Source organism: Hylobates moloch, unplaced genomic scaffold (genome assembly GCF_009828535.3).
Source record: "Hylobates moloch isolate HMO894 unplaced genomic scaffold, HMol_V3 SCAFFOLD_14, whole genome shotgun sequence".
Classification (NCBI taxonomy): domain Eukaryota; kingdom Metazoa; phylum Chordata; class Mammalia; order Primates; family Hylobatidae; genus Hylobates; species Hylobates moloch.
Window position 1 is genome coordinate 26,981,716 of NW_026652289.1, and position 13,041 is coordinate 26,994,756.

The window sequence follows — 13,041 nt, forward strand, 5'->3', positions numbered from 1 at the left end:
AAAGAAAATAGAAAGGCAGTTTTACCTAGTATAAACACATGTCCAATTGTTACCAGAGAAAAGGAGTCCAGATCCAGGCACCACGAGAGGATTCTTGGAGCTCACACAGGAAGGAATTCAAGGCCAGTCACAGAGAGCGGTGCAAAAAGATCGTTTATTGAAAGCTTCTGAGTCACAAAGTAGGGCATCCTTAGAAAGCAAGAGAAGGAACGCCCTGTCTTTAAGTTTTTCTTCTATGGGGGTCTTGTCTATGTAAAGACTAAACTAGGCCGTGTCTACATGAGAGTAACCTTGACAAAATTTATTATTCCATTGATTTAGAGAAAACAATCCTTGACATTGCAGTGTGTAAGTACATCAAAGCATAATTATCTTGAAAGCATATATTGTTATGGGTGTTGATACATTTGGACTTTCCATTGTAGGAATGTGTCCTTGTAGGTATCTTTAGGCTGCTTCCCCAACAATAAACATTTTATGACTATGGGTCATGACCAGCAAGGAATGTGTCTTGTTAGTCTCAAGATGGGGCTGAACTGCAAATGGCATTACTTTGGCTCTCCTAGGCTCCTGCTTCTCTCACACAATCACACAGGACAATCGAATGTCTTTTCAGTTTCAACTTAAGCACAAGCAAAGGTAAGTTCTACTAGAATTCTGATGAATTCAAAATTATCCTTACCAACCATGCATTTTACTCTCCTTAGGCATTCAATGGAATTATTTTTTTTCTCTAATGCCTAAGAGTTTTCTTGCTTTCTATTTCATGTCACTAACAAAGAAAGTTTCTGATATTGTTTTAGATAGTTTAATCAAAAACTGTTTTATCAGTATGTTAATACTGGCTCTTATCTGTCTCTTTAAAAGCCTAATTGTGCTATGGAAAGCTTAATTCCTAATAAAAAGAATAACTCAGATCAAGCAAGTTATTAAACTCATGCTACACAAGTGGCTTGCCCTCAGTGTAAACCTATTCCAGGTGTTTTAACCTGCAGGTGGTTAAATGGTTTAATTGAACAGCTCTTCTGTTTAATCTTATCATCAACACTTCATTTGCATTGCTCAGGCTAAGTTCTCCTGAGTGATTCTAAATAACCCTGTGCCTGTTCGGTTTCTCTATCGCGGTGTTGTCCTTTTACCACCTTAAAAGAAGGATTTGGAAAAGTGTGGGCCAACCTTCCTGTGGTTTAAAGGGCAAGTTTGACTTTAAACCAAAGGAGAGGATTTTAATCCTGTATAAACAACAAATCACATGTGTGATTATGGACAAGCAACTTAGTATCTCTAAGTTTCAGTTTCCTCATCTGTAGGAAGTTCATAAGGATATCGATCTTGCTTGTCAGGACAACAATAAGATGCTGCAATGCTTTTACCTACCGCCATTCATGCAAGAATGTGCAATAAAATGTTGATTGTGTTGTAGTTCCCGCATAGGAAAGCTCTATGAAAGAAGACGCCAAGTCTTGCACAACAGATATTCAGCGTATTTATTTTCTGAAATTTTTATATTGATATAATTTCAAACATGCATAAAAATTGCAAAAGTAGTACAGAGAGCTCTTTATACCTTTACTCATACTCACCAATTGCTTACATTTTCCTCTGTATATTTTATTATCATCTCTTTCTAAGTCAAGAGACTTTTTTTTCTGAACAAGTTCGTAGTAGGTTAGATGTATTTTTATACTCTTATGTACTCAGAGTATTTTTACTAAAAACAGGATACTTCCTACAGAATCACAGTAAATCATGGAAATTTAACATTAATGAAATACAATCCTAATTAATTGTCACAAATATGCTCCTTATTTTGTTTGTATGTTTGCCGTGTTAGAACCAGTTCAGGATAGTGTATTGCAGCATCTGGATGCTACACTTTTTTCATCTCCTTTAGTGTAGAGTAGCCCCTTTCTGTATTTCTTGTTTTTAATATTTTTGAATGCAGGTCAGTTATTAGGCAGGAAAATTCTTCTATTTGAAAAAAAAAAAAAAAAACCCTCAAGCTTGCTCCTTTATCAGCCTTAATATAGTCCTACTCTTCGAGAACTTCTTTTATTTTCTGTCGTCAAAATAAGATGTTCCAGGTTAATCTTGTGTGTTTTCTATCCTAGCCTTGAAGTCAACTTTTCTGTAAGAAACCTTATTTCTATTTAACTAATTTCAGTTATTTCTGTATTTTGGTAAACATGATCTTGTGTGCTTATGGCTACTGTTGTTGTGTCCTGTTCCTAAAACTATACAATGAACAAAGCTCTACCTATAAATATAAACTCAAAACAATGACTCCAACTCAAATAGAATACTACAGGGTAAATTCTAATCTTGTCTTCTTCTGTATTTTTACATCTTGATTCCAATACTAAAAAGCATTGTTCCTATTATCCACAAGCTATTGATGTATTTGCTGAAGTCTGAAAAGCCTGAAACACAAAAAGGAGTTTGAGAATTGCTAACTCGCACTACTGCATAAAGCATACTCATCAACCAGGGTTTCATATTTGTTTTCCACTCTTTTTTACTGCTGACATATAGGAAAATGCATAAACTTAAGTATACAAATTGATGCATTTTTTAAATGCATGCACCTGTTAAACTGACATTCCTCTGAAGATATAAAATAGTCCAATCACCCAAAAAGTTTCTCCATTACCTCTTTCTAGTCACTCACATCCCAGCTTCCAGAAGCAAATAGGGAGTCATGTGGGTGGGCTATCATATATAGATTTACAGTCTGGATCACAGTCATTGAACAGACATCTATTAAAGATGAAATTAGTGACAGGGAGCCTCTTGCCAATATCTCATTCTTTAATTTAGCTTTTCAGAGGAGACCAGAGACATCACAGGGATTACCTGATTTTATTGAAACAATTCCTTAAAATATGTGTTAACACTCCTGAAATAAATAATTTCATATATGAGGTATTTGGGGCATGGTGAGAAATACAGACTACTAATTATACTTTATTTATTTATTTATTGAGACAGAGTTTCACTTGTTGCCCAGGCTGGAGTACAATGGCACGATCTCGGCTCACCACAACCTCCGCCTCACGGTTTCAAGCGATTCTCCTGCCTCAGCCTCCCAAGTAGCTGGATTACAGGCGTGCACCACCACATCCAGCTAATTTTGCATTTTTAGTAGAGACAGGGTTTCTCCGTGTTGGTCAGGCTGGTCTTGAAAGCCCAACCTCAGGTGATCCGCCCACCTCAGCCTCCCAAAGTGCTGGGATTAAAGGTGTGAGTCACTGTGCCTGGCCTACTTATAATTTATTTAGTACTCCATTTATTAAACTGATATAACTAATAAAACTTTGAAAATCAACTTTTTAAACAGTTAAGCGTTCATAATAAAATAACATTACTTAATTGATACCATAACTACAATTTAAAATTTGGATTTCTTTGAGTGCCTCATGCTTTAAGCAGAACACAGAACATACATCAATTCATTAATTTTTAAATACTTAATTTCTACTTAAATCTATCCTAAAATACACATATAATTAGTTTAATTTTATTTTTCTGTTTATCTACCTAATTGCTCTAGGGAGTTAGGCTTGTAATATATAATGTTCTTCAGATTGCAGAAATACTATAATATCATTTTAAGATTATGGTAATATTTGTAGATAAAAAAGAGGAAAAGCGGCCGGGCGCGGTGGCTCACACTTGTAATCCTAGCACTTTGGGAGGCCGAGGTGGGCCTGAGCTCAGGAGTTTGAAACCAGCCTGGACAACACGATGAAACCCCGTCTCTACTAAAATACAAAAGAAATTAGCCAGGTGTGGCAGCATGCGCCTGTAGTCCCAGCTACTCGGGAGGCTGAGGCAGGAGAATTGCTTGAACCCGGGAGGTGAAGGTTGTGGTAAGCCGAGATTGCACCACTGTACTCCAGCCTGGGAGATAGAGCAACACAACACTCCGTCCCTACAAAAAAAAAAAAAAAAAAAAGAGCATTTTCTTAGGACAATAGAGACTTCTCTTTTAAATGTTATTTGTGTAAATATATGGGGTACAAGTGTAATTTTGTTACATGGGTGGATTGCATAGTGATGAAGTCAGGGCTTTTAGGGGATCCATCACCTGAATAACGTACACTCTACCCATTAATTTCTTAATATCCACCCACCTCCCACAGCACCATCCTTCTAACTCTCTCTGATCTATCATTCCACACTTTATGTCCACTATACATTATTTGGCTCCCGCTTGTAAGAGGGAATATTTGAAATTTGTCTTTCTGCATCTGAGTTGTTTCACTTAATATAATGGCCTCCAGTTCCACCCATGTTGCTGCAAAAGACATGATTTTATTCTTTCTCCTGGCTGAATAGTATTTCATTGCATATATATACCACATTTCTTTATCCAGTCGTCTGTTGATGAACACTTATGTTGATTCAGTGTCTTTTCTATTGTGAATAGTGCTGTTACAAACATACAAATGCAGGTATCTTTTTGATATACTGATTTCTTTTCCTTTGAATAGATTCCTAGCAGTGGGATTACTAGATCAAATGGTAGTTCTAGTCTTAGTTCTTTGATAAGTAGTTATAGACAGTAGAGATTTCAAGGGTAGGTTAGTAATATTGACTTTGGTTAGAGCTTAGGTCTTGGATCCTTTTCCAAAATATTTCAAGTTTGAGTGCTAGTCATCTTCTTAAAAGTTAATATTATCTTACTGTATCACTAAGACTTTTTAGATTTATGTCTTTATTAGAGATTGTATCAACTTCCAATCTTGTGTTTCCCTGTAAAATTATGTTTCCTGTAAGTCTCTCTTGACCCATATCGTGCAATCCATTTCCTTGACACCATTCTATTACCACTATTTTAATAACATATGTCTCTTTGGCAGGTATCTTTATAATTATTAGTGCACTCAGAAATTTTATTTCCTAAAAGTTTCTATCATATCTCTGAAGTCACCTCTACTTTAATAATTAATTCATCATCTTGGATCCCATTGTTGAGCCACCTTTTTTCTTAGTTATTTTGCATAACCACTTGTTACACAAAGAAGGAATATTTTAATATTTAGAGTTTGAGACTCTAAACATTAAAAAGAAAAAAGAGCTGGGTGGGGTGGGAGAAGACTGGGGAAGAACAGAGTGAAATGATATGGATTGATATGCAACTCTGCCCTTTAAATGGCTGTTTTGAGGAACCACTGGTAATATTCATTCCTTCCTGCTCTTGGATTGCTTACTGTTTTTTAGATATCCATTCAATCAGATGACATTTGCTGAGCACTTATCCTGTGCTAAGTATTTTTCTACGTTTGGAGATGATAGTGCTGTACAGACTAACAAAATCTTTCCTCTGATAAGGTTTATATGACATGTTAAGCCTGAAAAACATTTAAATAAATACTTTAGCAGTGATACATGCAGTAAAGAAAAGTAGTAGAACAGAAAGTATGATAAGACCAAGAAGGTTGTTTTCGATACAGTGGTTGGAGAAAGCTTCGCAGACCAATTGAAAATGGAAGGAAAATCTAAAGAAATGAAGGAGAATGTTATACAAATTTCTTGGAAGGTAACAGCAAACTGTGATGCTCTGGGGTAGAAGTGAGGTAGACTTACTCCAGACACCTCAAGAAGGCCTGCTGCTGTTGCCCAGAAGGGGATTGGCAGAGTGGCAGTGATGAGACTATGGATCGAGCCCGGGAGAGGTCTCAGGAGGCTAAATAGGTAAACAGGATGAGGGACCATTTGGAGGACCAAAGAGTGACATTATCCAATCAGGCTAATGTGTGAAGATGGGACTGCTGGGAGGAGTAAACGTGAAATCAGGGAGACCAGTTAGGACCATAGCTGAGGAAGCTGAGGAAGTGGCTGGATCTCTTTAGTAAGTTCTTATGGTTAGAGTCATCTGCATTTATTCATGATCACGGATATGGAGTAAGGAAAAGAGAATGGAGTGAGTGTCGATATAATTTACTGAGACGAGGAAAGCAGGAAGAAATTGGATTGGAAAGAGAGTGAGAGTTCTGATTTTTTATATATTAAGCTTGGGACTATCTATTAGACATCCAAGTTGGTATCAGCCAATGACATCAGCCTAGGGACATACAACTCTAGACAAATTTAGAAGTTTTCAGTATATTGTCGGTATTTAAAATTATGACTTGGATAAGATTATGTATGAAGCCAGTGTAGATATAAAAGAGAAGGCCGAAGGCAGACCCCTGGGATATTCTAAAATTTAGAGTTTAAGATGAACAAAAAAGACCTGGGGGAAGAAAAAGACTGAGGAAGAACAGAGAGTGAAATGAAAGGAAAATCACAAGTGCATGGTGAATCCTGGAAGTCAAGTGAAGAAAAGAGTTCAAAGATGATTCCTTAAGTTTCAGGAATAATCTACCAAGTAAAATTATGCTCAGAAGCGTTTGGCCTATTTCTGGTTTCCTGTACTTAATTCTGTTTCTTACACTTACACAAATAAGCATATACCCATATTTTAAAAACAGATTTCTACTTAAATAAAAATATTCACATATATGAAACTCTTGTCCTTACTTATGAAAAGGAAAAAAAATTAAACATATTCTTGTTGTCTACCCTTTTATAATAAAACCACCTTTTGCACCTGTTAGCTTTTCTCTTTTGAGTTTCATGGCAGACACATGGCCTTTCATAAACAACTCTTTTCTTTTAACTAGGGTAATTGTAATGATCATGACATGAGAATCACCTTGCTAAAACTTGGCCAGTGTTATTTCATTTAATCTGGCTTCTTTGTACTTTCAGAATTGCCCGATGTTCTTAAAAACTTTCTTATTCTCTGGCAACAACACTGTATTTCAGAAGCATTCTAATTTTCAGTTGCCTTAAATATTAGAATTGGCTAGCCATCTAGGAATCCTCGTTATATTCAGAGGAGAATAAAAACAGAGACCAAAAATGCTGTGCTGGGTGTAAACATCAGTGTTGGCATGGTGCAAAGTTGTTGAGGTTGCTGTTGTGCCACCTTTAGTAATAGTAAAACAGGAAAAAGGTTTTAATTTACAGTTTTGGATTCCCATCGGTTTTCTTTTCCTTTCAGCCTATTGTGATGCTCTGTCATAGTTGTCTTACCATATTGGCTTTCTACTGCACTGAAATTCCTGATGCCTAGAGTGGTGAAGTTATTTTCACATCAGCACATAGCCACATACATCTGGGGTACCACTAGTTCATCTTATCTGGTACTGCTTCTGCATCTCAGGAAATGGGAAAAAAGCATCTTTTTTCAAAGAAGCATCTTTGGGGTTACAGAGACCAGGAGTGTATGTTTTTCTTCCCGCTCCAACCTGCTGTGCTTCTCTTTCTCTTGCTACTGTGATAAATGTCTTGCTTGTGCAGGACAGATGGTGAAATGCAGCAAAAATTCAGCCAACTTCTGTTTTTTTTTTTTTTGGGGGGGGGGGGGGGGGCAGAGTTTCACTCTTGTCAGCCAGGCTGGAGTGCAATGGCACAATTTTGGCTCCCTGGAACCTCTGCCTCCGGGGTTCAAGCAATTCTCCTGCCCCAGCCTCCCGAGTAGCTGGGATTACAGACATGCACCACCACGCCTGGCTAATTTTTGTATTTTTAGTAGAGATGGGGTTTCACCGTGTTGGCCAGGCCAGTCGCAAACTCCTGACCTCAGGTGATCCACCTGACTCAGCCTCCCAAAGTAAATTCAGCCAATTTCTATCTAAAGATGCCCTATCTTTGCCATCTTTATCCTCTACTAGATTGGGGATTTCCTATTCAAGGTGGTTCTCACCTTCTCCTATGCCCATCTATGTTCTGTCCTGTAGCTCTTCCTTCCTTTACTAGAAAGGAGATGCTTTGAGACCAGATTTTAAAAACATAAAAAGTCCCATCTCTTCATCTAAAATGATTTTTCTCAAGGCTGACTTCCCCTATCCCTCAGATTTGGGTATATAAAAAAGCTAGGAAGGTTTCTGCATTGCTCAATATCCCAACAAACAGTGATTACAACCTACAGATTGTTGAGTGCCACTCCAACTTTCCAAATCAGAATTTCTGGAAATGAAAACTAGAAATCTAAAGTTTTAGAAACTTCCTCAAGTGGCTCATAGAACTTAAGAACTATTGGCTGTAAGCTCTGTATTCTCTAGTCATTTTCCACTGAGGAAAACTCTAAAATTACTGCCAGATGGAGTAGTACTGGTGGTGCTCGTGCTAGTGTTGGTTTTGTGGTGGGGAAGTTAAGTGCATGACAGAAAGGTTTGTGGAGCAACGTTTCTCTTTGAAAGAAAGACGTAAATGATACATGGTGGTGGAATTGTTCCTATCCATGGTGCTGCTCATAGACACTGAAGCAATAAAAACAGGAAACAGAGGCTATTTTCTATGTGGCACAATAAACAATTTTGGAAATTATCAAGAATGTGTCAGATTAATATTGTTGTAAATTGTATTAAATTAGATGAGTAGCTTGAAGCGTGTATATTTAATCTGTACGGTTCCTGGTTCATATATTGGTTTTCTACTCAAGTCCTTAAAATGATGAAAGGAAATGTTGATTACTAAACTATGTATTACCTACAAGCTCTCTCATATCAGTAAGTATGTTGGTTGGTTCTCAGATAAAGTATAGTATTTACAAAAGAGAAGAATTTGGGAGTTTAGATGCTCTTTCTCTGAAATACCTTAATTTAACATTTATTTAAATCTATAGCAAATAAACTGCATACACCTCTCTGAACTTCTATATGAAAAATTCTGAAGATAAAATATGTAGAAAACATCTGAGGAGACAATCCTATAATTTTTAATAATGACATGTCCTCTGTTAACTCCAACTTACATATAATGATCTCATACACTGAGCAAATGTTAATAGTTGATTAATATAGGTAATATTATTTATAGAGATAGATAATTTATATACATACACTATAAATTATAAGTGCTATTATAATACATTGGTTATATGAATATAACAGAATATATGATGTGTAAATAAATTTAATAAAATGCCAAATATGAAACATACGGTATAGTAATTGTAAGATTAATTTTTTGTAAATATTAAGTGAATGTGTGAGGTAAATGTTGAGTAAAAAAAAAATCATACAATTTTTAAAATAAAGTAACTACTTGTTACCTGTCAGTCTTAACAAGCAGGCTACTCAAGTGAGAACTGACCATTTGAGCTTTAGGAAATATACTTAACATGTGATAGAGAAAGAAGTTCAGAAATAGAACAGCAGGGAAGAGATGTGGCTCTGTTCACTCTCCCTACATGGGCTAAAGTAGACACGGGAATCCCAGGGTACAGTGGAAGTGGGTTGCTGTCTGAAATTATCAAGATGCCAAGCACGGCTGAAGTACAGATTCCTCTGCCCTCTTGTCAAGCCTCTACAGCACCATAGTGACCTCCTGGCCCAGTCTCTAAGCCACTTAAGGAGACGCCACCAACCACTAGTGGCAGAGACAACTTCCCCTACCTGGGCCCAGGGAAAGCAACATCAGAGCTTAGCTCTCCCTCTTGCCCCCCACATCTCCAGTCCTTCCTTCTAGTTCTCAATCCCTCCCACGGCACCCCACTCAGAGCTGTATGAGGCACCCCAGTCACTGGTGTAAGTGCAGGCTCTAAAGTCAGACAGCGCCAATTAAAGTCACCTCCTACCATTTAGATAATCCGTGCCTAGTTTGTTCTGATTGTAAAATTATGATGAGGATTAAATGAAGAAATACGAAAGTTCTTGGTGTTGCACTTGGCACCAAGTAGTATTTTGCTGCTACAGAGTGCTTAGGTGTATTTCTTCAAGTTTTAATGCAATGTGGTTGTCAGTGGATGCTTTACTGAATGCGTGGATGCTCACTGGCTTTACTGATGACTGCTACCTGACCTAATATAGTAATTTGGTAAATAAAACAAAGTGATTGATAGATAGATAGATGTAAGTAACTTCATGCCCTTTATACATCTGTAAGTGATTTGGACTTTAATATTTAAATACCACATTAAATAAGGCATTTGTGACTGTTAAGAATTCAATCAATAGCTCTGCCTACGATTGCAACCATTGAATTTTACCTTCATTGTGAATATGGCTTAACTGGCTTAATTCCAGCTGATAATTCCTTTGTGTGAAGAAATCACAGGCCAATAGCACATTTAAAACTCCTTGCACACTTTCAAATTATAATATAGTACCCAATGTAATCTGTTCTACAACACAAGTGTTATCCTTTACCAATTATTATAGATGCCCAACATTGTATATGGAGATTATTCAAGTTTATATGTTAGCTTATAAAAATTATAATAAGGCATACTGTTTACTTTAACTATATGTGAATTCAATGACTCTCTAAATGGGAAATGCATCTGAACTTCCTTCCGTTATACTACAGTTGCTACAGTTGTCTGAAAAAGCCCTGAACAGGGACACAATTTCCACAGTGAAATGTGACCTAAGGCAGAGGTTCTCCAACCTAGCCATATATTATATATATTAGCACACATCTGGAGATTTAATTTTAAAAGTATTTTTTAAATTGTCTGGTGGACTATTCCAGACCCACTACATTAGAATCGGGGGAGGAGGGGAAGTAGGTGTCAGCATTATTTAAAAGCACCCCACGAGATTGCAATGTACAACCACAGTTGAGAACTACAGTCTAGAACTAGAGCTCAGCATATGACTTAAGAGGAGTGAAACAGAGAGATTAGCACTAATTAGGGCTTTCTTTATGTTGTGATCAGAAAAATAAAAATTTGAGGAATATTTTTAAAGGATGATTCTTCAGAGAAATTAAAGAACATTTCAGGATAGAAACATATTCTGAAATGTCATGATGAAGATCTACTAGAAAGGAACTGCTTTGGATGGAGAGTGTCTCATATTTCTTCATTACACTTTTCAGGAGAAATTTAGAGCCATCCAAGTGGACAGCAATCCTAGGCCTGCATATGACATCAAATCTGACCTCTCCTCAAACAGTCTCTCGACTGATAGATCAAATTGTCATAAACCCTCATTACAATAGGCGAAGAAAGGACAACGACGTTGCCATGATGCATCTGGAATTTAAAGTGAATTACACAGGTAAAAAAAAATCGCTCTTAGTCATCTTATCTGCCAAAATTAATTCAAAATCAGATTTCAAATATTATCAATGTCAATGCATTAATTCATAAAAGTTAGATAATTTGTTACATAAATCATTAGAACTTAAATGGGATTAGGCAGTAGAGAGATATATTAAATTTCTTTCATCAGTATGTTTAAATTCAACTTTCTGGAAAGAACCAGTAGAATAAAACTCTCTGAGCCCTGTATAACAGTAAACTCAAAGGAGAAGCTGACATAAATAGATGATGTTATTATGCATGCCCTCTCTATTTCTCATGTAAAAGAAAGGCAGGTTCATCTACCGAAAAGCAGAGTAAGACATAAACTGAGAGAAGAACATACGTTCTGTGGGGAAAGTGAGCAAGAATTAAGTTATTCATAGGAGGAAGTTTGGTTTTTTGTTTTGTTGTTTTGTTGTTGTTGTTGTTGTGGTAGATGGGACTACAGGTCATCCATGATCCCGGCTAAATTTTCTTGTATTTTATAGAGACGGGGCACCATGTTGGCCAAATGACTCACCCGCCCTGGCATCCCAAAGTGCTGGGATTACAGGTGTGAGCCACCGCACCCGGCCTTCCTAGGATGAAGTTTTTAATGGAGATTTCATAATATTATCTGAGTGGCAAATGAAGGACTTCCTCCAAATGCCTGGAAAATGTGCAAGAAATCCCCCGATAAAGTGAACTTTATCATGAAGGGTTCTGCTCAATTCTGACTTTTATTCCTAAGTCTTTTTCAGTGCACGGTTAGGAGAAAGTGCTGCCATCTCTGTGTTTTCATGGGGTTTGATTTAAACATGCATTATAGCACTTATCAAAAGCAGACTATTGCTACGGTTAGTTGTATATCCCTGTCCTTAAGGATAAGCACTGTGTCTTATTCATTTTTGTGTCTGCCCTAGGTCTTACATGCAGTGGGTGCTTAAGAGTGCCAGTTGGCTTGTAAATTGATGCAAGAATGGCTTTAAAAGTCGGTGACCAATGTCAATGCTTCCATAATTGCCCTGTAAAACAATCTCCTAAAAGCTTTTTTAACATGGTGATAATTGGGGAAAATAGAAAAATCTCAGAAGATCTGCCCAAGTTTCTATTAATTTATGCTGAAGGGGTGGAGCCAAGATGGCCGAATAGGAACAGCTCCCATCTACAGCTCCCAGCCTGAGCAACACAGAAGACAGGTGATTTCTGCATTTCTGTTTGAGGTACCGGTTTCATCTCACTAGGGAGTGCCAAACAGTGGGTGCAGGACAGTCGGTGAAGTGCACTGTGCACGAGCCGAAGCAGGGCGAGGCATTGCCTCACTCGGGAAGCGCTGTCCCTGTCTGACTGACAGCTTTGAAGAGAGTAGTGGTTCTCCCAGCACGCAGCTGGAGATCTGAGCACGGACAGACTGCCTCCTAAAGTGGGTCCCTCACACCTGAGCAGCCTAACTGGGAGGCACCCCCCCAGTAGGGACAGACTGACACTTCACTCGGCCGGGTACTCCTCTGAGACAAAACTTCCACAGGAACTATCAGACAGCTGAATTTGTGGTCTCACAAAAATCTGCTGTTCTGCAGCCACCACTGCTGACACCCAGCCAAACAGGGTCTGGAGTGGACCTCTAGTAAACTCCAACAGACCTGCAGCTGAGGGTCCTGTCTGGTAGAAGGAAAACTAACAAACAGAAAGGACATCCACACCAAAAACCCATCTGTACATCACTATCATCAAAGACCAAAAGTAGATAAAACCACAAAGATGGGGAAAAAACAGAGCAGAAAAACTGGAAACTCTAAAAAGCAGAGCACCTCTCCTCCTCCAAAGGAACGCAGTTCCTCACCAGCAACGGAACAAAGCTGGATGGAGGATGACTTTGACGAGTTGAGAGAAGGCTTCAGACGATCAAACTACTCTGAGCTATGGGAGGAAATTCAAAACAATAGCAAAGAAGTTAAAAACTTTGAAAAAAAATTAGA

At 37.8% G+C, this 13,041-nt stretch overlaps 1 protein-coding gene across 1 annotated transcript in view; it reads left to right on the forward strand.

The window, feature by feature from the left end:
• TMPRSS15 (transmembrane serine protease 15) overlaps window positions 1-13,041 on the forward strand; it is a 142,201-nt gene that overhangs the window by 109,772 nt on the left and 19,388 nt on the right. The window contains exon 22 of the mRNA XM_032174265.2: window positions 10,876-11,057. Coding sequence (XP_032030156.1) covers window positions 10,876-11,057 — 182 coding nt within the window. The remainder of the gene's footprint in view (window positions 1-10,875; window positions 11,058-13,041) is intronic.